This window comes from Bison bison, unplaced genomic scaffold (genome assembly GCF_000754665.1).
Source record: "Bison bison bison isolate TAMUID 2011002044 unplaced genomic scaffold, Bison_UMD1.0 scf7180017864525, whole genome shotgun sequence".
NCBI lineage: Eukaryota > Metazoa > Chordata > Mammalia > Artiodactyla > Bovidae > Bison > Bison bison.
In genome coordinates, this window is record NW_011495076.1 from 12,536,963 (window position 1) to 12,564,514 (window position 27,552).

The 27,552-nt window shown below is 44.6% G+C and overlaps 1 protein-coding gene across 2 annotated transcripts in view; it reads right to left on the minus strand.

Moving 5' to 3' along the window:
• Window positions 1–268: 268 nt before the first annotated feature.
• Window positions 269–27,552, minus strand: part of WNT2 (wingless-type MMTV integration site family member 2) — a 44,564-nt gene continuing 17,280 nt past the window's right edge. For both annotated transcript variants that reach the window (XM_010831221.1, XM_010831220.1), the window contains exons 5-6: window positions 19,957–20,221; window positions 269–2,169 (exon numbers count right to left, since the gene is read on the minus strand). In XM_010831221.1, coding sequence (XP_010829523.1) covers window positions 1,940–2,169; window positions 19,957–20,221 — 495 coding nt within the window. In that variant the 3' untranslated portion in view covers window positions 269–1,939. The remainder of the gene's footprint in view (window positions 2,170–19,956; window positions 20,222–27,552) is intronic.

Here is a 27,552-nt window from a genome sequence, read left to right on the forward strand (position 1 = left end):
GTCCCTTGGACTGCAAGGAGATCCAACCAGTCCATCCTAAAGGAGATCAGTCCTGGGTGTTCATTGGAAGGACTGATGTTAGAGCTGAAACTCCAATACTTTGGCCACCTGATGCGAAGAGCTGACTCATTTGAAAAGACCCTGATGCTGGGAAAGATTGAGGGCAGGAGAAGGGGACGACAGAGGATGAGATGGTTGGATGGCATCACCAACTCAATGGACATGAGTTTGAGTGAACTCCGGGAGTTGGTGATGGACAGGGAGGTCTGGTATGCTGCAGTTCATGGGGTCGCAAAGAGTCAGACACGACTGAGGGACTGAACTGAAACTGAAGGGGCAAATATCATTATGACAAAACACTCCATAAGGTTGCTATCTATAAGCCTTGGTCTAAATGTCCTGTCTAAAGCAAGGACAGAGAACGTGAAAGCCAGAATATCCAAGGATGAGCAGCATCAGTGATTTGACACAAGATGCCTGAAGGGAACCATCCTGTTAGTTAGCGTCGCTGTGTGAAGAGATCACATTTAGATCTAGACGCTAACTGGACAGGGCAGAAGGAGTACCTTCATGTATTTCACCTTTCTTTCATCTGATACATTAAGTAGGGCAGGCAGCCTCTCCATTTCCCCTGGATGTCAATTTTTGGTTTAGGGCAGAAGCCCGCCACAATTTGCTTATTGATGTTTCCATAATTACAGCTCGGTCCCTTAACTATAGTCTCCAAGTTATAATTTGTTTGCAATATAATACACTAGAGTTACCAACTTCATAAGCAAAGTTACGTGTCATTTGCTTTAGGTTAGGGTATCTTGTCGTCATATAAACATCAAATGACACAGTTAAACATGACAGGTCTTTAACGGTGTGCTTGAAGGGAGATGAGTACTGGCTGATGCTCCCTTGTGTATGTGGACAACTTTTAGGCATCTGCTTATGGTAGAGGTTGTCTGGGCATGACTGCTTTGGAAACCTCTCTGTCAGCAATTTGGTTCCCTGGTCTTGTCATTTCAAAAGTGTTCATTTTCAAAGCCATTTCAGTTACAAAATTCCATGGGCCACAGGCATCACACCAAGTAGGAATTTTATTCCCCACTTTCCCCCTTATCATGTTGTACAGACACATTTTCTAACCTTCCACTCTCTACGCTACTTCCCTCCATCTTCACCCAGTACTTACAGAATACTGCCAGATCATAAGTCTCCTTTTTAATTCTCTTCAAATCTCATTCCCTAAAAGGTTCTTTATATTGAGTGGACAGTAATGCAAAGCAGTCACTTTCTGAGGCTTTTGCTATTGCACAGATTCCAAACTGTACCAATGGACAACAGACCCACCTTGTCACATCAGATTTTAATATGGCAACAAATGCCTTGAAATACATGCATTTGAAACCTGAAGTTTATTGAAAGCCATTTTTCTCCAGCCAATTACCGATTGATTACCCCAGAGGTAGCAGGCTGTGAAAATCACTTTATCAGGCAAAAGCCTTGCTTGGTCTTTTCAAGAATTAAAGTTAAATCAGTGGGGACTGATTCTGCTTTCTTTACTTTACCCTCCAGAGAGAAGTATAGAATTTCTTAACTGTGAACATTTGTTGAAAAACACAGAGGAAGCTCATTTGAGACACTTTTTCTCTCTAGTCATCTGCTCTAGAAAGAGGAAATGTTGAGGGGGGTGGAAACAGTGACCTGGCCCCTCCGCTCCTCTAACAACCTGTTGTGACCAGGAAGAGACATGTCCCAGGATGCCAGAAGTCAGAGAAAATAGGGAAGACTTAGTGTGCAGCGTGTGGCCCCTGTCCTGGCCCCCCAGGGAGGGGGAAGGGGCTTCTGTGCCTCAGGAAGTATCTCCCAGAGAGAACCCAAAGGCCCAGCATCCTTGCAGATCCAATGGAGTCCTTGCGGGAGGGAAGCTGGATGATAGCCTCCACTGGGGTCATGTCGGAGCAGCCCACTCGGGGCTCTTCGGGGCCTTGCACGTGTGCACGTCCAGGGCCTCCACGCAGTCCTGGCAGCGCACGGCACAGCACCAGTGGAACTTACACTCACACTTGGTCTTCCGGGTAATGTGGGAGGTGTCGTAGCCTCTGCCACAGCACATGACTTCGCAGCTGTCCATGCCCCGGGAAGTCAGGTTGCACACACGGCCCGCTGTACCCAGGGAGCCTGGAAGACAGGTCAGGGCATGTTACTGAATTAGCATGGGTGGAATACAGCATTCTTCTGAAGGAAGGGTTCCGAGATCATCCTCCAGGACTGGGCCCCGATGCCACCTCACCACAGCCCAGGGCTGGACCACACAGCGCGTGTCAGCCTCGGAGGCAATGGCAGCAAGGGCCACATCCAGGAAGGATGGACATGAAGCCCTGGGGCTGTCCTGGGCATCTTGACTCCAGCACTGCCACTGTAAGTTGGATGGACTTTTCTGCTTACCCTTACCCAGCCTTGGACTGATGGGTCACTGGATGGCCAAGGCCAGATCAGAATGAAAGAAGGACCTGTCCTGATACTCCCTCTCCTGACCTTAAACTGCACTAAGGAAGCAGTGGCCAAAGTTAGCTCTCTTGGAATCTGTCAGGGTATGGACCTCTTGCAAGGGAGGAGATTCTGCCTCCCTGGACCTGATTACACTGGCTTCTAGGAAAGGTTAGAGAGCTCTGCTTGCTGAAGGGGATGTGTGGGCACCATTTGTGTAAGGCCTTGAGGAGGGAGCCATGCTCAGCCTGGTTTATCTTTTGTGTGTTGGTCTAGTGGGCCATTGAGATGTGTGTGAGATACCTGGTTGAAGACAGGATTCTAGGTCTTTGATAAACAAAACTGGTATAAAAAGCCTGTTAGAAATGACTAGTGGACATTGTCTTCGTTATCTAGGATGATGCTTGCTACATGGCAATTCATATTTATGTATTTGTTTCTCCAAGAATCTCAAAGATAGGAAGCCTCTTAATTGTTCTTTTCGTGGGGAAGCACTCAGAACTCTTTTACAGGAGTGCTATCAGACAGCAGAACCAAGGGTAGCGGACATTTGTAGAGCCTGCTCAGCTCATAGTGATCCTTTGTGCTCAGAGCAGGGCGCCTGGCAGCAATGTAAGCAACGTGAGTCTTCTCTGTCAGCAGCAGGTGACTGGGCCAGGGGTGGGCACTGACTTGAACTGGGCCACTCGGGTAGATTTCCCTGAGGATTTGTTCTTCCGATGGAGACAGTACAAACTCCAAGTGTAAACTCGGTAGCTGTTGGCAGCTGTGTACCATGATGTGGTCTGTGGGTGAGAAGACATCACACAGACAAGACGAGACAGATGTCCAGAGACAGTGAGGACAAGACATGGAATGAGAACGCTGCCCAGATGCTGGACTGTTTTCTGGACATTTCTCTCGGAGGTCTGGCTGCATTCCAGCCTTTGGATTCCTAGACACCCTGTATCCTTGTAATAAATTTCCCCTTTTAGCATAAACCACTCAAGTTTCTATTACTTGTGATTGACAATCCTATATAATCTACAAACCTAGAGAAGCTAAACTCTTACTGAAAAACTAAACAAAACAAAAACTTTTATCAGGATGAAAAAGACAGTGACTTCATTTTCCATTGCTCCGTTATTTAACTGGAATTTCTCCCTCTTTATAACTCCTCCGGTGCCTCGTGACTCTGTTTATCACATTCCACCCTGTGTTCCAATTATCTATATAAATGTCATGTTGCCCTGCCTGTCAAGAATGACCAGAGAAGCAGCCAGGTTCAAGCAGGGCATGAGGTCAAGAAGAAGAGTAGGAGGGGCAGGACTTGCTCTGCGTGATCAGGCCACTGACCGCAGGAAGACAGGCAGGGGAATTTCATAAGGACAGGAAGGATGGCAAAGGGCTGGGGTCAGGGTGGCGGGTGGGTCAGCCAGGGATGGCTCGGAGCCTACATCATGCTGAAGAAGCAAAGGGTTAGAAGAGACAGCAGCCAGATTCGGGGCGACCATCAGGACAGTACTCAGAATTACTGTGCAGAAAGGACTCACTGCCAAATGCTGCCTCTTAACAGCACACCCATTTATTTACTTCAGTAAATATTTAGTGAATGCAAATGTGTAAGACATTGTGTGGCTACTTGGGGTTTTGGTGGTGATGATGAGGAAATAAAATAATTAGGATTTTAGTTCAGTTCTGATTCACAGGAAACTCATAATACAAGGAAGAGATAAATATGTAAAGAGGTATTTCCATTACTTCAAGATAACTGCTCCATTTGCTGAAGACTTTCTATAGCCAATGGTAGGGTTTTGTGAAAATAGCACCATAAAGCTCAAGACAATAGAGTGAGGTTATTTAGGGCTTGGACAGATCAGGGTTCAAATCCTAGCTTTACCATGTATGACTGTGTGACCTTGGGTAAATTAAGTAAGATAAATTACTTAATCTCATTAAGCTTCAGTTTCCTCCCATGCAAAATTGGGATAAAAACAGTTCCTTCCTCAGGGGCTGTGGTGAGGATGGGATGAGATTATGCTTGGAGGCGCCTGGCATAATAAGTGCTCAATAAATGTTAACCGTTCATTCACTTGGGCCCAGATGGTAAAGAAATTCCCTGCAATGCAGGAGACTTGGGTTCAATCCCTGGATGGGGAAGATCCCCTGGAGAAGGGAATGCCTACCCACTCCAGTATTCTTGCCTGGAGAATCCCATGGACAGAGGAGCCTGGCAGGCTACAGTTGATGGGGGTCACAAAGAGTAAGACACAGCTGAGTGACTAACACTTCACTTCATTCATTCACTGAACGAGTGTTTAACAAAAGTGCCTACTATGTGCTAGGCCTAGTTCTGGGAGCTTGAGCTGTGTCAATGAACAAAACAAAGATCCTGCCTGCTTTGAGGAGTTTATGTTCTAGGGAGAGTGCATGAAGCATATTATCATAATGATATTTATTAATATTAATAGTAGTGAACAGGATCAGAAAAGGAGCTGTTAATGGTTTTGTAGAGGAGGTGGCATTAGATATAAGACATGAAGGATGAATAGAAGATTGAAGGGAGAATGGGGTGACAGGCCTTTCTGGCAAGAGAGAACCTGCCAGTAGAAACTTGGAGGTCAAGTATACAAGAGACTGTGTAGATTCAACGTGACCGAGGCAGAGGTTGCATGTTAGGCAACAAACACGGAAAGGGAGGTTGGAGCCAAAGAGTCTTCCTGCTTTGCTACAATTAGGACTTTATTGCATGGTGGGCGGTGAGCCAGTCCAGATTTTTATTCAGAGAAAAATATGTCAAAATGATAAATCTGAAAGAGTGGCTTGGGGCAGGGTGGTGTCTTGAGTCCTTTGGATCAGTCCAGGCAAGAGATAATGAGTGGGGGCAGAAGACAAATGCATGAGGTGTTAAAGGGGAAGGATCACTGGGTCTTGGTGACTCACTGGATTAAAGGACGAGTTGTAGGGGGTGATGATGTGTCAAGTAGGAAAAGACTGAAAACTGTTCATTCGGTTCAACAATAAGGGAGGCAACTAGTGTGCTTTAATGAGAGCTGCCTCTGGGGCAATATGCGAGGGCGCAGTGGGGAGGAAAGGCCAGGTGGGGACCAAGAAGCTTGATGATGAAGTGAAAGGAGCGGTGTGCCTGGAGTTCCCTGGTGGACCAGAGGCTAAGACTCTGTGCTCCCAGTGCAGGGGGCCTGGGAACCAGATCTCACATGCTGCAGCCAAGAGCTTGTGTGCCACAATAGAGATCCCACACGGCACAACTAGACCCAGTGCAGCCAAAGAGTACATTCAGAAAGAGAAAATACTAATAAAAAAAGAAGTGATGAGGCTGAAGACGGGACTTCAGGGCGACTTCAGGCCAGCAGGTTGATTGGCAGTTTGTTGTGCAGCAGCACGCATCTGATGCACCGTGCGTGGGTGCTCGTTATATAAAGCGCAAATGGGGAAACTATGCTATTAGAGGTCAGGGTAGTCACGTCTTTTGGTGGGTTGTGGTGAAAAGAGGCGCAAAGGAGACTTCCAGAATACTGTTCAAGTTCCTGATCTGGGCACGTATTATTAATACCCAGAGGTGCTTCTTTGAGAATTCACTGAGCTGTACATGTGGGATACATGCACTTTGCGGTATGAGAAAAGAGAAAGGGGAAGAGGAAGAGGAGGCAGAGGAAGCAGCAGCTGAGCCACATGTGCAAAGACGTGGAAATGTGTGAGGAGCAGAAGGGTGTTCACTTCGGTGAGAAGGTAGCGCTCAAACGGCAGTGGCCGGAGATGAGCCAGTCAGGTGGGCAGAAGCTGCCTGGGAAAGACCTTGTGTCTCAGGCTCAGGGGTTTGCATGTTAGCCAAGGGCAGTGGGTGCTCCCTAAAAGGGTGACGTGATCTGATTTGCATTTCAGAAGAATCACCAGGGGTGACTGGATTGCAGGGGGCCAGGGTGAAGGCCAGGAGACAAGTTAGAAACCAATGAAACTCTGGGCAGGACATGATGTGGCTTGGACGGAGACAATGGTGTGCGAATGGGAGAGGCTAACAGACTCGAGAGATGCTGAGGAGGAGCATCTCAGGATGTGCGGGCTGACTGGACCAACAGGTGAGAGGGTTTCTCAGAGGTGGGGAACACCTGGGATGGGCAGGCTTTGAGGAGAGATAACGGGCTTAGTTTGCAGCATGTCGAGTTGGCTGTGAATGTGGCCCATCCAGGTAGGAATGGTCACTAAAAATCCTCTGGGACTCAGGAGAGAGGTCAGGATGGAGACACGGATTAGGACATCTTTTGCTGAATGGCAACTGAAGCCCGGGGTGTGAACGAGACCCCTAGTAGGTGTGAAAAGTGTTCTCACCTGCCGTCCACAGGAGACTCAGAATTTTTACCTTTTTTGTGTTTTGTTCATAAGCCCTGCACACTGATAAACATTCCTCACTTCTGCTGATATGCTGTTATCAGAATATAAATCCATTAAAATGCAGTTCGAATTCTTTACCCACTTTGGGGTTGTGGGGCACAGGGGCCAGGACAGAGAGACAAAATGTCTCCTTCCTGAATCAGACTGTGGCCTTTTACTGACATCACACGCGGTGGTCGTCCCCTGGTGGCTTGCGAGCATAAGGGGGTCTACGCTGGTGGTCTAGCTCAGCCTTGAGTAATGGCCCTGGTGGGCTTTGTTCCCCAAATGCAGCAACTGGACTAGACTCCATCTGGACAGACGGCTACTCAGTGAAGGAATCTCCACATCGTCCAAACTCTGAGAGGAGCAGACAGAGCGATGGCCACCGGCAAGAGCTAAACTCAGAAGTGGTTTCAGAAAAAGAGACAGAGACTCTGGCACTGAGTTGTCTCAGCAGTTCAGTGTTTAGCTACAGAATGCTGGAAAACACTGAGACTCTGAACAGAAGGTTGAGAGTTGCTGATGTGAGAGTGCTGTGAGGTTGCAGCCTGGAGCGGCCACAGACCTTCTGGGGGATGAGCAGCATCAGGACAGGCCGGCTGAGAGGAAGGCGGAGCCGCCTAGCAACAGACTGCCAACCGCTCTGCTTTGGGCTTTGGATCTCATTAGATCTGAAGACTGTAGGGAGGAAGGGAAGTTCTGACACTTGCTGTAATTTGGGCAGAAGATATGATTGGAGGACATCACTGACTCAATGGACAAGCTGCTGCTGCTGCTGCTAAGTCGCTTCAGTCGTGTCCGACTCTGTGCGACCCCGTAGACGGCAGCCCACCAGGCTCCCCGTCCCTGGGATTCTCCAGGCAAGAACACTGGAGTGGGTTGCCATTTCCTTCTCCCATGCATGAAAGTGAAAAGTGAAAGTGAAGTTGCTCAGTCGTGACTCTTAGCGACCCCATGGACTGCAGCCTACCAGGCTCCTCCAGCCATGGGATTTTCCCGGCAAGAGTACTGGAGTGGGATGCCATCGCCTTCTCCGCTCAATGGACGTAAGTTTGAGCAAACTTCAGGCAATAGTGGAGGACAGGGAAACCTGGAGTGCTGCAGTCCATGGGGTTGCAAAGTCACACGTGACTTAGTGACTAAATAACAACAGAGCTATGTCATCAAAACCCTGAAGAGAGCATTTGCCAGAGTGCAGAGCTATATAAAACTTGTTGGTATTGTTTTCCTGTATCAAAATTAGAATAAGGACTTAGTATGATTGACAGCAGTAGGCCTCTATTGTCTTCGGGACCTCCCATTACTCTTTCAAGACAGAAAACATCACCATCACCATCATCCTTAGAAAGAATCAAGACTATGCATTTGTGCACGTGTGTGTGGGAGAGTGAGCTCATGTGTATGAAAAGGAGTCACTGAGTTATATGATCTGACTCCTTGTTTAGTTCTGAATATTTGGGACATATATTTTAGACTTTTATTCTAAATTATATACCAACTTATTAAATAATGAGTCACTCATTACATGATCTGATGACCCCTGCCTGGGCCACAAATAAAACCAGCTACGCTACCAGATTTAAGCCCAAAAGGGACAGTTTTTACATTTTCAAAGCCAGATAGAGCTGAAGTTCATCCATCCTTTCTTTTCTCCTCTCTTTTACCCCTTTTCTTCTTTCTTTTTTTTCCCCCTCTACATTTTTTCTTATCCTCTTTCTCTTCTTTTTGTTCATAACTGGGGCCAATATTTAACTTTTACAGGCCAGGCCCTGTGATAAGCCTTTGCCTGCATTATCTCATTTAATACTCATAAGTACTTACAAAGTAGGTACTATTATCATCACTGTTTTGGAAATGAGGAAAGAGAAGGTCAGGGAGGTTAAGTGATCACATGGCAAGCAGGTGGCGGGGTCAGAATTTGGAGAAGGCGTATCCGAGCCCAGAGATGGAGGTCTGGACCTTGTGATTGGGCCTCATGTCCCACCAGAAAATAGGAAATAGGCCCCAGAAAGCTGGCTCATGTGTAACAGTATGTGATCAGTGCTTCTACCTATTTCCTGCTCTCTCCCTTCATTATTTTATCAACTGATGAACTTGCAAAGGTCCTGACATATAGCTCTTTTGGAGGGGAACTTTTTCTCCAGCACATGATATGTCATTGACAATTAAGACATATAGTTATGTAAGAAAGTAAAGAAGGCTGGTTAGCATGGTACTTATAGCTTATGCTGCATTCTTCCTTTATAATATTCCTGTTGAATTCCTGTCACCTTTTTGAGGAAATAGACGGACTGATTACTTTGTAATAGCAGGGTATACATCTCTAAAACATGTGTGCCCTCAAGGGGGTTCTAATGTATGTCACTGATGTGACTGAGACTCTGGGAGGAGCGTCTCTACGCTGAATTCTCTGGTTTAGAAAAGCCTATATCATCAACTGGGCTTCCCCAGTGGGTCAACGGTAAAGAATCCACCTGCAATACAGGAGACGCAGGAGACACGGGTTCGATCTCTGGGTCCAGAGGATCCCCTGGAGGAGGGCATGACAACCCACTCCAGTATTCTTGCCTGGAGAGTCCCACAGACAAAGGAGTCTGGTGGGCTGCACTCCAAGAGTCAGACAGGACTGAAGTGGCTGAGCACGAGACAGCATCAACTTGCATCTCACTAAAATGAAATGGCATCACTTGATCACTTACCTAACTCTTCTCAGACTTCATTCTGAGATTCTCTGTGCCATTTCCAAATGCCAAATTGGTCACATATTTGCATCATACAAAGTCTATAACAGCCTGTGTGGCTGGCTCTAAAAATCCTTCAAAGGAGAAATTTTAAAAATGTTTTTGAGTAATGGCCCTAATATCAGCCTCCCAAACTGATATGCTAAAAGGATAAACATATATTTAGATGCTTCAGATTTGATATGCTTATTTAAAATATTATTTACATTGCTTTATAGTGTTATTTCTTACTACACTTTGATTTACTCAGTTCACTGAACAGAAGTGCCAAGTTGGAAACTCTTTTCCCTGACTTCCCTTTGCTTTAGGTTTGTGAAATATGCCCAGATGTATGGCCTGCTGGGTACAGATCTCAGTGCCCAGAGTGGTGCAGAACGCAGGCCCAGCAGACCCATCGTCTTCACACTACGCCGTAGTCAGACCATCTGCCTGGAGTCAGTGCCCGGGAGATCCAGGCTGTCTACAACCATGGGAGGGTGCAGGTTCCAGCCAGATCCACCTCTCTCCTCCCACAGGTGTTGTCCTCATCCTGACCCACACAAGAGCTCACAAACCCGTGAGGGAAAAGGATAAAGAATTGGAGCTTCTAAATTGTGTAAGTTTGGGACCACATAACACACCTTCGGTGGAGCAAGGCTGAAGGAACATTACAGAATCAAGCATGCCATCCCCAGAGCTATAAAATTAATAATGGAGTCAGGGTTCCCAGCGCAGAAACACTTCTGTCTCCACTGACATGCATCTTCCTGACAGCAGAGGAGGATGGGGGGCTTGTGCTAATAGTTCCCAGACCCACACCTCAGGGACCTGGAGGAAGGGCGCTTTCTCTATCTCTCTCTGGATGGGTCTGTATCTCTGGAAATTCCTGCCCTCCAGGCTGACAGAAGCCCATATGTTGACCATTAGGGCATAAAGCAAGATTCGCTTAAGCCCGTCATCCAATAGGCTGTTTCTCCTCTGGCTGACTTACATGTTGTCATTCACAACACAGATTTATCGAGGGAAGAAAAGAATGTTAAAGAGCACATGTTAGAGGCCGCACATTCATCTGCTTGGAAGGCTTCCCCCTTCCTTGCATCAAGGATCGTAAAGCTACAGCCGGGACAATGTCTCTCCACTTATCTCAAGGCATTTTATTCAGCATTCTCATAATCACTAGGAAAGGTTTGACTGGCACAGGAAAGAGCGTCCCATTAAATTAGCGAATCCTATCCTAGAATTAAAGTTGTTGAGTCAGACTCTTCAAGGTTTTATCTGGCGCTAACTAGCCTAAGCCAAGTTTATTTCCCAACACCCTCCACCCACACCCTCATCAAGCTGACTCCTCACTGTCCTACTGAAGTGACTTTCTGATGTCACAGCCATGTAGACTATTAGAGAGTTACCCTCACCTGCCGCGCGGGACTTTCCCCTCACTCCTTTAGACTGAAAGTCTTCCCACCCCTCAAGACTCAGGGCCTACTTCAGCACCTTACATCAAGCACTCTCTGTCCGCTCCAAGCCCACCTGGACCATCTTCCCAAGTCCTGTAATGTTAGCACATCAGGCTGTAGGGCTCATACACTGTTTTGAAATGTTTGGTGATTTCTCATACATCTTGTTCCCTAAGGACTGCAGTAGGTCTCATATTACTCAGATGGTAAACACATACTTCCTGATTTATTAAGTACTAAAATCAATTTCTTACAAATTAATATCAACCTTCCCTTGCCAAACAGGGGCATACTTCTCCAGGAAGGGCTCACCCAGGGGCACTGTGGTGAGGACAGAGGAGCTGAGAGCCTGGTTTTTATTTGAAATATCTCACTTGATATATAAAGAGAACATATACAAAAAATGTAGCACATTTTTAAATGATAGAAATTAAAAATGACAGGAGAGTCTGTGGCATCAGATTCAGGTTCTGCTATTGCAAACTTAGAGTAAGATTAATTAATAAACTATTCATTCGTAGATTGAGTCATAGGAACCTTAGGAATTTCTAAGTGAGATACATATCTTAAGAGATCCAGAGAAGTGAATTTGTCCAATACTACCCAATTAGTAATCAGTAGAAATAATCATAGGCAGCATCCACCTCCTAATCTATAATGCAGGGCTCTTTATTATATGAAATTTGCAAATTCATAGGCATATGAAATTTGCAAATTTTAAGAAGAGATTTACCACAGCAGCACAAAATAAGTTTCATGGGGAAAGCTTAAAAGAAGTATGCAGATACATTATTTTAAAGCACTTTAACATTCTTTTATTTGTAACACATTAATATAGTAATTAGAAATAATCACACATTAATACAGTAATTAGAAACATTTTTTTTCTATTTCCAAAAAAGTAAAGAATATCTACTTGATAAATTCTTTGTTGTTAGTAGTTATGTCAAAGACTTAGAAATAAGAAAATTATATTTTCTTTTTTTTTTAAATAAAAAAAAATCTTTTTAAAAAAACTTCACAAATTCAATCTAATTGTCAGTGTCAAATCAGGGTACTTTTTAGTGTATCCTAAAACGTAATTCTAGCAAGCTTGTATTCTAAAAGGAAATGCAGATTTACAGGTCATGTCTATACTATAAAATAGCATTGGCTGTAAAAGGTATTTTGGTATGTTAACAATGAAATCTGATGAACTAGCCTGTAATCCCACTGATAACAGTAAATGAAAAAGGCCCCCCAAAGAGTAAAAGAACTGAGTATTTGGTGGCAGCTAAAAGTAACATACAGAGTCTGCTGCTGCCTTTATTTAAGACCTTTTATCTCATCCACGGAAATGGGTAGCCAGAAGCATCTTAGGCTCTGTAAATACCCCACTAATGCACTTGAATATGAGGAAAAATTCCATTTAACACTTATGCTTAAATGGGAATTTTCATAGGCTGTGTTTTATAAAATAATCAGTGATGAATGAAGACATGCTGAAAAAAACCGAATTATCTTTAAGCTAGACACTGCACCAACATAAGTATCCAGCTAATATGATGAACATATTTTATGTTGTTTATAACTTGCCATTCAGTTTAGTTCAACACATGTTTATGTACTAGGTACCAGGGATTCAGTGGTGAATAGACAGATATATTAATAGTTCCTGCCATCATGGAGTCAGAATCCAGTGGGACAGACAGGTAGTGAACAAATATTTAAACAAATAAAAACTTCTGGCACATTCTAGGAATGAAAAAAGAAGGCTTTCTGTGATAGATCCTCTGAACATTTTAAGAGGACATGGTGATGGACCAGATGTGGAAGTGAGAAAGCAGTGTGACAAAGGATGTGTGGGTTTATGGCTTGACCGATGGCATGGACAGTCATGCCATTTTCTGAGAAGGGGAAACCTGGGGAAAACATGTTTGGGGAATGGGACAAATCTAGAGCTCAATTTCTAACAGAAGTAGGTTGATTAAAAACATGAGCATGCTGGAGCTGTTAAGCAGGGGGTTGAATACAGAACGAAGAGAGAGGAGAGGACACAGATGAGGCCTGAGATAGCAGTTAGAACCGTATCAGTGGAGGAGCACACCCAGAGAGAAAATGCAGAGGAACCAGTGAGAAGAGACTAGATCGGGCCCTGAAGATCTTCAAGGTTTAGAAGTAGACAAGGAGACACTAACAACTGAAATTGAGAAAGACCAATTTCAGGTCAGGAGGAAAATCAGGAGACTGTGGTGTTACAGAGGTCAAGGAAATAGTGTTATAAGAAGGAGGGATAGGCTATCTGCATTATATGCCACCAGGAATTTGAGGGTCAACCAAATAATATTGATATCCATTATATAAGATAATCAATCAACAATTACTGTGAAAATGGTGACTTAAAAACCTCACCAATATATTTTCGTATCATTCTCGCCTATTCTAGCTGTCTTAGCACTTTTTTAGATATCATGAAATTTCTACAATAAAGCTTAACATAGAAAGGGATAAAAAACTTATTAATTTTCAAAGTGACAAATGGAAGGTAAAACCTCATAATAGAGCAGTGGAGTGAGAACTGAAACCTAAGAAAATCACATTTTGGCCCAGGTAGGGTTTCCTAGCACCTAGCCTGTGTCCCCTGCCCGCCACCCACCTGGGTCATCCACAAGGACGGAGAGGCCTATGAAGCCATGAGGGCAAAGACCAGTTCTGACTACCTCATCTTTGCATTCCTGTGGCTTATCGTAGTTTCTGGCATATAGAAGGGGCTTAATAAATATTTGTTCCATGAAGAGATGAGGAACCTCAGATATCCTGGTGGGAACTGTACATTTCGGATCAAAATAAGGTCCGCCCACTGCTATTGGCTGCCATGGCGTTCTCTTGTTGTTGTTGTTTTTTTTATCAGGTCGTAACCACAGAGTTCAGAGGTTCTGCAAGCTAGTCACACCACGGTGTAGGTCTAGAACACCAGACTGGGTAAGCCTTGAATGGGGTTGTGTTCCCATAGGTATTGAGCTGTTTGCTAATATGATTTATGTGGGAAGAACCATGATACCCAAGAACTCACATCGTTCACAGCCTGCAGCTGTCAGGCAGGTAAAGCTGTTCTCTGATTTCTGAGGAAGTTCACTTTATGCATTTCACTTTGCAGAAAGTCCTACATCAGTACCGGTTTTTGCTAACCAGAAGAAATCCCAAGAGAATTTTTGCTTTACCGAAAGAGGCGAACAGTGAAAGTAGCACCGAGCCTTTGCTTTTGGAGCAAGCGGGTACAGTAGCAGCACCCACCCGGAGCAGCAAGAGTGGCCCTGCTCAGCTCCTTCCCTGGGACCTGCACTCAGCATCTCCGTATCAAGGCGTCATCACGCGGAACTGAGTTTGGGAGTGTCCATGCTTTATCTCCATGGGCTCTGTGCATCTGTTAGCAAGATGTGTTCTAAGGCAATCACTTCTTCGCTTTTGGCCGTTTCGGCTTATGAAAGTCTTTATAGGAAGGTTCTACTTCTAGACAGCAAGGCAAACCTGTCTCAGGCTTTCAGTAACAAGTTAAACAACTGGTGAACTCCACTTGCTTTCTGAACTTGACAGGAGGATTGCTTGTTTTCTACAGTGGGAGAGGAGACCTCGTGGTGACCTCTGGCCCAGGTCAGGGTTTTTACAGAATAAGCAGTGCAAGTGGTCTGTGATTAGGTGCAGGCCTTCTCTGGAGAGACAGCGGCATTCTTTAGCCAGAGATGCACCTATCTCTAACTTAAGGGCTTCTTTGATTTACAGATGCCAGGGGCAATAACCAGAGGAGATAACCACACAACCACCCATCCCCGAAAGCCCAGTTCCTAGATCTGGCCTCCAGTTCAGTCTGCAAAATGTCACATGCACAGCATCACACAGCTGTACCTGCTCTCCGAATCTCTAGGAAGTATTTATAGTTGAGCATCAGAGCACTCAGCTTCTTCAGTGGAAGACTGGGGGGTAAAAAATGTCTTTTGTCATTATTGTTGCCATAAGAAAATCCTCCTTTACAGGTTTTCGAGCTTATCATTTCTTAGGAGCAATTGAAGACATTAACACCCTCCAAATCTGAAAGGGCTTGTAATTGAATGGGGCTTCTAGGCAGTCTAAGCTGAATGCGGTTGAAGTTTCCCCACCTCCCAGCTCCCTGCTCTGCGGGCACCTCATTCTGTTATGCTCTATGTCCTCATGCTGCCTTTTTATTACACAGCCCCCCCGTTGCTACTCTCAATTTTCAGGAAGTAAGGTAAGAAAAGTATAGAATTTTGTTTTGATTTTATTTATTTTGTTTTGTTTACCACTTACAGGCCACAAAATCTTGGACAAGTTAACTTTTCAGAGGCTCAGTTTCCTTCTCTATAAATAGAGGTAACTGCTGTGAAGATTTAGAGAAAATGCACACAAGGCTTGCAGTCCAAGGCCTGACTCTCAGTAGGAGTTCACCCAAAGTTCCCATTACCTTTCCAACCTGAGGTTTGGGTCTGTCTTCAGACAGAATACCCTAGGGTCTTGACTCACCCTTCTGTAATTCTCACCAAAATCCACTAGTCCTGATATCATTGTTTCAGGCCTTCACTAAAGGGCTGACTTGATGATCTCCGTCAAGCTAATTCCAAGGGAAGCTTTGATGGATGAAATCATTTCAGAGTGCTCTTCCCAGTAAAAGAGGGTCCCAAAAACTGCCTTAATGTGAAAGAACATCCTCTTATACTGTGTAAGTCAGGGCAGGGATGTTTTTGAGTGACATTTTTTTAGAGCTTTTCAAATAGAAAAACTTCTTTTTCCTTTGTAAGAGATCAGATATTTAACAACAACAAAAAATCTCTCAGTAAGATTTCTTTGTACCTGATACTTATAGAAAATCAGGGAATTGTGGATTCCCTGAAAAGTGAAGTGACAGTGTTAGTTGCTCGGTTGTGTCTAATTCTTTGCAACTTTATGGACTGTAGCCAGCCAGGCTTCTCTGTCCATGGAATCCAGGCCAGAATACTAGAGCGGGTAACCATACCCTTCTCCAAGGGATCTTCCCGACTCATTTATCAAACCTCGGTCTCCCTCATTGCAGGCAGATTCTTTGCCATCTTAGCTACCAGGGAAACCCTATGGATTTTTCAGACTTTGATGTGCTTGAGTGTGAAAAGCATACAGAATCTCATGAAAAAAACCCCGAGATTCTGATCCAACAGGTCTCTGAAGAAGTCCTCACTTTGGAAAATAGTGGACTAGACCTACAGACTTTATCCACTTCACAAATTGAAATGACAAAACAAGCCAGCTCACATCAGTCAGATTATGAGTGGATTTGAACAGGAAGAAGCCGCTAACTAGCAAGAGTAAAGTCTGCCAATTCCAAATACCTATGACTTGACAATATTCAGTCTTCTCACCACCATTGCTTTTCTAAGTGCTGACGAAGGGAAGTTGTCCAATCAGTTGAATATTAAATGTACATGATATTTTTTTTAAAAAAGCAAGATAAAATGACCACAATACAGCAGAGTGGGTAGTTTGTGATGAAATCAAGGGAAAAGTTAGTGTCAGTTTTAAGAGTGAATATATATATATATATATATATATATATACACACACACACACACACAAATACATATATATATATATACACACACACACAAATATATTTGATTTAAATTTTACTGAAAACTTCTGACTTACTTTGGAGCCTGGATAACTCTGATGGTAACCCATTTCTAAGGACAGGGAAGCTGGTTTGTGCAGTCCATGGTGTCTCAGAGTCAGACATGACTTAGCAACTGAACAACATCAACTCATTTCGAACATGTTCCATTTACCATAAAGCAGGTCTGATGTCGTGCAATCATGTGGAGAGACTCTCTCAGTGGTGTCCTGACTCGTTAACTGTGAGTGCTTCTTAAAATGTACAGCAGAGAATGTTAGCACTGACCCAGATGAAGGCGGGGAGCCCAGAGAAGGAATGCCACTGAGTTAGATTCAGGAATCTCCCCTTCTCACAGTTCTCAGACTCTGTCATATCTCACTGCCTGCACAATCAAAAGTTGGGAGCCACTCCAGGAAGATTCAGAACTACACACTTTGACCGACTTTTCGGAGTACATACCACAGAAGTCTCTAGAAGAAAGTAGCCTGGAGAAAGTCTCATCTCTATACAGACCAGGGCAAGGCCCTCAGCAGCTGTTTGGGTTAAAGGAGGCTGTCTCAGAGAAAATCTGCATCTCATATATGTGTTATTTGTAAGTGTTATTTGTCCAGATATGAACAATGAAAAAATACTGTCAGCAATCCAAAATTTCTCCACATAATATCAAACACCCTAAATCATATTTTTACTAAAACAGTCATCTGACAGTCAACAGAACTAAAAAGAAATATTGCAAGTTTTCATAGATGACTTTGGCATTTTTCTAGGCTTAGCTAAAATGAAAAGGCCTTAAGTATAGTTCAATTTATGAATAATCTAGGAATCTTAGTGGAAATCTGATCTAAAACAATGGAACTGGCTACTTAAACAAATAACAAGGTGGCTCCTGGTAAATCAAGACCAATCCAGAACCAAATTCAAATCTTTTTAAGTCAGAGAAGCTAAAATAAGCCTAAAATAGAAGGGAAATAAATTAAGAGAGTGAATAAATTATATAACCTCCCTCAGAAAGTCTGGACCCGCAGCAGTAGACCTTGTGGCTGGTGCATTTGGAGGCAGAGTGAAATAGTTACAAGGATGGAAGGACTTGGATTCAAGTCCCTGCTCTGCCTCTTACCCATTAGCGTCCTTGGGAAAAATCCATAACCTGTCTGAGCCTCAGTTTCCCCTCCCATGAAGTGGGATAATAACATTCCACCTTACTCAATGAGAGAATATGGATCAAGCCCTAATATGTGGTGGGTACTGCAAATGTGTTTGCTATTTTAGGGTCAAGAAACAGAATCATGTTCTAATATATGGGAGTATAAAAAGCAAAGTATGCAAGAATAACTTAGTATCCTGAAGAGGCAGCAGGGATTCAATTCAGAATCTCCCCATTGTGAAGAGAAAGTAAGGTCTTTCTATCTATCTGTAGCAGTTAAATGGTCATCATGCATAACTGCTTCACTGTGCAAACTGCTTCAATTCAAAAAACCAGAAAAGATGTCCAGGGGAAGCAGGTCCTCCTATGTTTGACGTGAGGTTCATGCTTCACCCGTCCTTTCACATACATGCCCTGGGAGAAAGACAGGGGCAAGCTGTAATGTCTGGGCTAGGAGCACAGGCCATGGGGTCAGACAACTGGACATTGATCCCCTCCAAGACCAGCCAGATCTTGAGCTGGTTACTCACTTTCTCATCTGTACAATAGGGACAGTGATATCCAGGGTGCTTAACTGATCTCAAAAATATAAGAGGTGAATTTGGTTCCTGGTTGATGTTGATCAACTAGGAGCCACCCTATTCTTAATCATTTTTGTCTTTTTTCTTCAATAATCAGTTCCAGTGCACTGATGTCATAGGGTGGTTCTAAGGATTAAATAAGACCATGTGTGCAATGGTCTTAGAGCAGTACCTGGCACACAGGAGTCAGTACATTGTTCCTAAAGTGATCCTGATGTCATCAGCCCCATGCTTGTCTGAGCAGTCTGAAGTTAAGCAGCTAGTTAACAGCACAAAGGAACCCACACCTCTGGGACCCTCCTGTACCAAAACACAAGTTTCTTGGGGATTGGGTGGAAACTTTGGCTTGACAGGTAGGATGACTTGTTAGAGGTCGCAAAGCACGTGAGGAATGCAGCAGGGCACAGCATCTGGCCCTTTCGCTCAGCAGTTATTAATCCAGGGGCTGCATGTCCAAACGTGCTCCAGGGCTGCAAAGAACCAGCTCATCAAACCATGAAGGCAATTCAACCACTCGGGGACAAAGAAGAGGCTCTGGACTTTTTGTGACATCCCCTGATAATCCTGCTCAGACCTGTGATAGGAGCTGCTGACGTCTGCTCTGTTTTACTGTTTCCTTTGCAATTACTTTGGAATGAAAAACAAATTCAGAATTTGAATTTGAGGATGTTTTTCCTGGTAATGAATTCCCTTGCTTTCTACTAAGCCTGAGAAGTTGGCTTGAGATAAGTTGGCTGTGGGCTCCCCATCACCTCCTCTCCACTGAGACATAGTGCTCATTCTTACTCTGTATCAAAGTCTTTGCATGGATTTTGTGCTAAGCCCGGAGTTCACGGCTGACCAGGAGGGGCAAGAGGTGGAGAAAAGCACATGTGTAAAGCCCACAGGTGGCAACTGCTGTACTGAGGCTGATGGACCTGCCCTCTGAGTGAGTTCAGGACAGGGAAGGTGCCGTCAGCAAGGGAAGGGTGTGGCTTTAATAAACGAAGTGCCTCTTAGGCAGCCCTCATCCACTGCTCTCCGACAGCTGAGCCAGTGGGGATGAATTCCTGCTTTCAAGTAGTTGGCAACTTCAGAGCATTTTGGAAAGAGCAAGGGAGTGTGAAGTATGGAGGATTTCAGAACAGGCTAACTCTAAAGCCGTGGGACCCTCTTCCATAATCACAAAGGTGGGACTTAAAGGGGCAGATATACTGCAAAGCTGTCCTCCCCTGAGCGTCAAATCACAGGGAAGATGCTGGGCTTCTATACGTAGTGGACGTGAACCCACCAGTTAGAGTTCTGCCCAGGCTGAGGACTTTTGCTAATCTGCACATTTTGACTTTTTGCCACGTACATTCTTGTTGGGTTCCATTTCTCCAGAATCTGCACATTATCAGTGAATTTCTCCAGTTGCTTAGGAAAGCTTTCTGTGCACTTAAAATATGAATGCTGAAGAACCTGAGCTTTGAACCTGAAGACAGTAGGCTGCACTTAGAGGACTGGCAGGTGGAAAATACAGTACTGCACTTAAATTGAGGAGTGCTGATTCTCGGAAGAATTAGGTACTTTGAATAAAGTGTTTTGAACTTACCTGCATCTCGGTCCCTGATACAGTAGTCTGGAGAATTCTCAAAATACACGAGGTCATTTTTCGTTGGCTTTTTAAACCTCTTGTTAGCCACAGTGAAACCAGTGCCATCCTGGTTCATGACAACCTGGATGGCCCCATTGTACTTCCTCCAGAGATAATTGCCCGTTTTCCTGAAGTCAGCCATGGCCAGCCAGCAGGTCCTCAGGGTACAGGAACCGCTCACGCCATGACACTTGCACTCCTGTTTCAAGAACCTCTTTACAGCCTGTGGGAAAGGACAGGTGAGTTCAGTGGAGGCAGATTCAAATGTACACACACGCTGCCACTTTTCTTACCTCCAAGCAATCAGGAAGTGACCATAAACCATTATGGTAGAAAATATGAAAAAGAAAGCATATATATGTATAACTGCATCACTTTGCTGTGCAGTAGAAATTAACACATTGTAAATTAACTATGCTGCAATAAAATAATTTTTTTTTTTAAAGGCAGGGGTAGGGGAAGGAAAAGAGAAGTAACTGAAGACCCAGGATCCTGGGACTCAGGACTGGGAGATGTTGCAGTCATTTGCTAGTCACTCTGGGCACACTACCCTGACTGTAGCAGGTGGCGAGGGCCAGCACCTGACTGTGAACCTGCTTCCCTATGGGCATAAAAAAAAGCCTCACTAATTTGAATTTACTGGGATGTGGAGCCAATTTGAAGAATGAGGGAATGAATTTTCTAAATAAGTTTTACTATGTTGAAAATGTATCCTCTTACTCAAATGAATAATTGCTAAGCCCGTTTTCTTTCAATAAGCCGATAATACTGATTATTCCTATTTATGACGTGTTTCCCATGGTCCAGGCATTGTGCTGATGCTTCTGCACCCTGTCTCGATGACCTTGATCTTCACAAGCCTGTGTTACAGGATTCATTTGCAGATGATTGAGGAGCAAGACTTACAGAGTTGTAAAAGCACTTGTCCAAGTTTACACAGCTGGTAAGGACAGAGTCAGGGTACACTGGAAAGTCAGTCGGTGACCCTGAAGTTGACATTAAATTTGGGGGATTATCACTCAGCTCTGGCTGAGTTATTCTGAATAACTCAGTGAGAGCTGAGCTTGCTGTGTTCTTTTGGAGAGAGGAGATAGAGGCAAGTGGGATGAGTAGGGTCTCCCTCATCAGCTCCCCAGAGCACTGTGACACTCATTTCTGAGTGAGAGAGGCTATGGGAGAGACCAACCCTGGAGACCTCACCAAGTCTGAGTCTTTGGCCTCAGCTCAGGCTCAGGGCAGAGGATGAGAAACCTGCCTTCTAGGGCCTCCGCCCTCTCCATTTGCATGTCTAAGCCAAGGGGTGGTGCGGATGGGAGGCAGAGGCAGCAGGGGAGTGAAACCCCTTGGTGACATTATCTGAGACAGTGCTAGGAACAAAATTCTTAGGGTAACACATTGATAGCCCTGTTTCTAGGAACTTGGAGCTGATGGTTGGAACTCTGCCCACTCTCTGAGGTTCTTCGTTGGGGTTGGTGGGGATATGGGGGTTGGCTCCAGCACAAAATGGGTAGAGCTCCCCACAGCACCCCAGCTCACCCTACACCCCACCTCACAGAAACCAGTGTTCCAGGCTGCCTGTCCCTCCCCAGGGCCTCACCCCAGGTAACTCTACCCAGGTTTTGCCTCTTGCACAGACTCAGTTTCCATCCAACGCTATGGTAGAACCAAGCATACAGAATGTTCATCATTCCAGAAGATCAGTCCCACAAAAGCAATCTAGCAGGAGCCGAGACAGCATGAGGGCTTCACGATTATGCACCCCCTTCTTGGCTCAGGCCGTAGCACCACACCTTCCCTGCTTTGTCCCACATGATGACTGGGTCCTGTTACATTTGAAGTCTGCCCTGTTCAGCATAAGCCAGCTTTGGAGGGAAGGACATAGAAGGAAGGAGAAATGTCCTGAGTTTGGTCCTCTGGGTCACGGGGCTCTGGGCATTTTTAAAGGATGTTTCAGAATGGACTCCTTTTCTGGAACTACACTTCCCTTGTGCCCCCCACCTCTGCCCCCTATCTTTATATGGTAGGTGTTTGGTATGAGACTTATTAGGTGACCCGGACAGCAGACCTCTGCCAGAGAAACACCGCTAGGAGGGCCATCTTGACTCCACCCCCTCTGCCCCACTTGGGTCACCTGTCCAGGAGCTTTCTGTCCAAAGATCTTGATGGAGTCACACAGAGCTCACTCCATGCCAAGCGTTTGGGAACTGACTATGAACGCTTATTCGTCAAAGCTTATTCCTTTAAAAGCTGACTTATTTACTCGCAAGTAATACTTGTCTTTGAAAATAATGGGATATATTACTCTCCTTTATAATATTAATACTAAGTTTCCAGGTTACAAAGTTAGAACTTGGTATTTGTATATGATTAACTGAAGGGTTTGCATATTAATTTAAAATACACTTTATGAGTTCTTATAAGCACATGCAGGAGTGGGACACCCTGTTGATGATCACCGTGGTTCACTGTTGAGTGGCTGCACCCACTTCTGTCTTCCTTCTAACTTCTGTTCAGGTGTGGGTAGCCACGTGCTTCAGAACTGGCCTGGACTCTTTCTGACCCACAACAACCAAAATCTTTAATACTAATTGCACTGTTATGCCACTGATTTTTTTTTTTTTGCATAGAGTATGTAGTGATACAGTTTGGGCCAATATGATGTTACAGATAATCTGTTGGGAGGCTTGTAGGAAAGGTTCCTTCACTCTTTAAAAGAGATAAATGTCTTTTTCTCTGTCTCTGGATGCAGTTTTTTGCAGCTGCCTCCTTGGGACATGAAGCAGCCAATGCAGGACAAGCAACAGGCTGTAGACAGCAGCCTGGAAAGACAGGAAGAACTAGCTTCCAGAGGGTGTTGCTGAACTGCTTGAGTGAACCCACCGTGGCCCTGCCCTCCTTCCAGACTTCTCGTGATCCAAAATACTGAGTTTTCCTCATCTTTTAGGTTCCCTGGGGTCTGTTACTTATAAGTGAAAGTATTCCCACTGGAACCATGATCAGTTCTTGATTGGAGTTTAATCACAGACTCTGACAATTAACCCGGGGGAGAGTGAGCCGCCTTCTCTGGTACTGGGTTTGCTGGCATCTCCAGGTCCCATCCCCAACAGGCAGTCCAAGCAGTGCTCAGTCACACTTGGGGGCTACCTCTGCCTCTTCTGTATACTGAGTTTGCAGACTTGACATTCAAATCTTTAACCTTGAAGAGGACCCACTCCATCAGAGAGGCAGAGGGCAGGGGATCTAAGCCTAGGTGGCCTCATTTAGAAAGTAGCTGATGTAAGAGTAAGAAGCTCACAACAATGCTTCCTAGTTTAGAAGAATTCCAATGTTCAAATGGTATAACAACATTATAGTAATAAGCACGGCACTATGTGCCAGGCTCCACACATTGTCTTATGTAATTACCATGATTAGGCAAAGTAGATTATTATTCCCATTCTACAGTTATGGAAACCAGGGCTCAGCACGGAAAGTCAAATCCCCAGAGTCATCCCTGTGAGACAGAGGCAGACTTTAGAAAAATGTGAGTCAGATATGTTTCGCCCACAGATCCATGCTCTTTCTACAAATGCATTTTAAATAGTCCTGTAAATTGTGTTTTTCTCAAATTTTGAATTGTGCATATTCTGCTTCCCTCTATTTTGACTAAATCAAGAATTAAATGGATAATGTTATAGACCTATTAGAGCAAAAAAGAGGTAAGGAGGGAAATAGGAATCACATTGCATCTTCCAAACTAATTGTCATAAAAAATCTAAGAAACAGTTCATTCATAGGAGAAGTACAAAGTAGTAATAACAAGATAAAAAGATGTTCAACTTCACTAGGAGTCAGACAAAGCAAACTCGAATAGTGTAACACTTTTTTTGCTTTTGCCTAGCAGGTTAGCAAATAATAAAAAAAAAAAAATCAATGATTTGATATTTGGTGTTGATAAGAGCATGGAAAGGAGATGCTTTAACAAACTGTTGGTGAGAGATTAAATCAATATGTCATGTAAAATAGCATTTTTGCAATACTTATCAAAATTTTAAATGTATAGTATCCTTTGACTTTGGTGATACTCTGAAAATATTTGCACAAGCTTTGAAGGATACAGACCCATATGGATGTTCACTGCAGCATAATTAGCAAAATATCAGGAAAAACTCAGATGATGTCAGCAAGACAATGGTATGTGCTTAATAAAGGAATATGATGTGGCTTTTGATTAATTAATAATATCATTCTTACAGGCATAAAAGGAAATCAAGTGAAAAGCAAACTGCAGAACAATGTAAGTTGTATGATGCACTTTTAAAAGGCTTGCATATGTGTGCATACACAGAGAAGGAAGGGAAAGAATGTTCATTTACAATCTGGATGCTGTCTGAGGGGCTGCATAATCCGAAAGAGGGAAAAACAATCAAACTACTCCTCAAGTTAAAAAGAAAAACGAACCAAGAATCTTGGAATTATTCTCTGGCAACTAGAGAGAGCAGAGTAGAGCAGTGGTTCTCTTCCTGATTACACATTAGAATCCATCTGGAGACTGCCTCCATCACAGAGACCCTGACCTCTCCTGGAGCGGAATACACCATAACCTGGGCAGGGGGTGGGGCCCACCTTGAGGGCACTTCCGGTCCAGGTGCTTCTAATACACAGCCAGGCTGAGTCACGTCCAAACCAGGGAAGGTGGTGGAGTAGAAAAGGAGTCCGCACCACGGCCAGAGCAGGTAAGACATTCACGTGCAGAGCCAGTCTTACATTTCTAGAAACTGGGATATCTGAGGACTGAATTAGAAGCTATGTCATATCCTATGTCTCCAAAATGTCCTGACCTCCAGGGAAAATTTCCCACAAACAGCCCTTTGCGTTAGCGTTGCTTTGGGACAGGCTTCCGCGCAGGGCCCTGCCACAAGGATTCTCCTCCGGGGTCTCCGGAGGCGCGGGAAGAGGGGCTGGGGGCTTCCCACGCAGGCAGCTGTGGACCTGCAACAGACTTTTTATTTGCACTGTGAAGAAATGAGTGAACGAAGCAGGGGACCTGGGGACATCCAGGCACTGCCAGACAGTCTGGGCCTTTTTGTGTTTGTTTTTATGTATTACTCTTGAATTTTAAAGTTAAGTATGTGCACATGGGGTTTCCCAGGTGGCTCAGTGGTAAAGAATCCACCTGCTAAGCAGGAGAGGCCCTGATTGGGGAAGATGCCCTGGAGAAGAAAATGGCAACCCATTCCAGTGGGTTGTCCTGGGAAATCCCATGCACAGAGGAGCCTGGCAGGCTGCAGTCAATGGGCTCACAAAGAGTTGGACATAACTGAGCGACTAAACAGCAGGAGCAGCAGCAGCATGTACACATGATTTTAAAAAATTAGAGTCCAGCAAAGAGAATAAAAAGCAGTAACTCTCTGCTGTGCCCACTCCACCTCGCCCCTCCCGGTCTGCTTGGCGCAACCCCAGAGCGGTCATTTTTAACGCATTGTGCCCTTGTGGTGGTTCATTACGTGTCTGTAGAACAAGGTCTGTACTAGTTTTCCTCCAGCTTTGTGAGAAACACAATCCCATCCTCAAGGTATTTTATGGACATCCACCAGAAAATTCTCTTAATAACTAAACAAACCTGAATGCCAGTGAATGGAGCCCTCTGGAGAGGGGCACCACGCACAGCTGGCACAACTGAGTGTGACAGTTCTGCCAGTCACTTTATTTACCTTCCAAGCAATGCTGTATAGTCCCTGATAGACTTCTTATGGGTGAGGGTGAAAACTTGATTCACACCTCACTAATTTTACCCTCCCCCGGACTCCCAACATGGTTCTATCATGGTTGGTTCTGATGATGTCTCCAGCTTCAAGGAGAATCCTTACACCTCTTCTAGTTCCTGAAGTCAGCAGTGCTCTCTCTCATGAGATGAGGATACTTGCAGCCCCCTCCGTTCTCCTCCCCTTCCACTTCCCAGTCTCCATCAGCATGGTCTGTCCTTTTGTGGTGACGAAGATTAGAGCATTAATGTTCTATAACCATAATTAAGTGTCTCATGGTATGTCTAAACATCAAATCTAAAAACTGAAAACAATAAATATTTGTTGTTGTTCAGTGGCTAAGTCGTGTCTGACTCTTTGCAAACCCATGGTTTCCCTGTCCTTCACTATCTCCCACAGTTTGCTCAAACTCATGTCCATTGAGTGGATGATGCCATCCATCTCGTCCTTTGTCACTCCCTTCCCCTCCTGCCTTCAGTCTTTCCCCCCATCAGGGTCTTTTCCAATGAGTCATCTCTTCACCAAAGTTTTGGAGCTTCAGCATCAGTCCTTCCAATGAATATTCAGGGTTGATTTCCTTTAGGAATGATTGGTTTGATCTCCTTAGTTAACCGCACAACCAAGGACTGTGCCAGGACTGCATTTTATAATCTCTGATCCAATTGGACGTCTGGGACGAAGAATGTTGCTAGATTGAAGCTTGGTGTTTTCTTACTTTACTTGTTACTAAGTGCACTTACTGTAACCCAATGTCTTCCACTCTCAATGCTCATTCCACCTGTGCCACCACGTCCCCTCCTTTCCTGGGGGGGTTCTGTGGCCCTGAATCTTCTTAGTCTTGCCTGGACACAGCTGGGATCACGCCCTCCTAGAGGAGCACACGGCACTGCCAGATGCCATGTTTTCTCTCTTTCTTTTGGTTCATTCCTTCTCTTTACTGCAGCCCCTTTTTGAGTAACTCCTTCAAGGTGCATGGAGGATGCATTTTCTGAACCTTGTGTATTATGAAGTCTTTATTCAGTCTTCACACTCAACTAATAGCTTGGCTGGTGATAAAATTCTGGGTTGAAAATAAATTCCCCTCAAAATTGAAGGTATTGCTCCAAGGTTTTTGGCTTCTAGTGTTACAGATGGGAAATCTGATATGCAGCTGATTCTCTGCCTACTGATTTCTGTTTTCATTTCACTTCCCCTACCCCACCGCACCCCCTACATGAAAGGCACTAGAAACTTGCTCTTATCCTTGGTGTTCTGAAATATCACAAGGATGTATTTAGAAGTTTTAAAAAAATTAGTCCTGTTCAGCCCTCAGTGGGCCCTTTCAATCTGAAAACTTCAGCGCTGAGATGTTCTCTTAATATTCCACCCCCTCAACACGCCACAATTTTTGAGTCTCTTTATGGCTTTCTAATTAGTCAAGTTGCTGAACCTTCTGAATCAATCCTCCATGTCTCTTATATTTTCTCTTTTATAGTTTTAATACTTTCTTCCTGGCTTCTTGAGGAAGAAATTCCATTAGAGTAATACTCCTGGCTCTCTCTATCCCCTTACTAATTTCTCCCCAGGGGAGGACTACAGACTTTTCCAACTGGTGAGTTTAGAGGAAGGAGCAGGGCTTGTGTGTCTGGGTTCCTTCTCTTTGGGCATCTGCCAGCATGTGGAGAGGATGAGTTATGATCAGCTCCTGCCCTCCAGCAAGGGGTTCCTTGCAGAGCCCGGGTACACAGCCTGGGACAGGGTGAGTAAGTCTACCCAGCTCTGGAGTGGAATGGAAGCTTCAAAGCTGCATCCTCCAGGGCTGCCGTTTTTC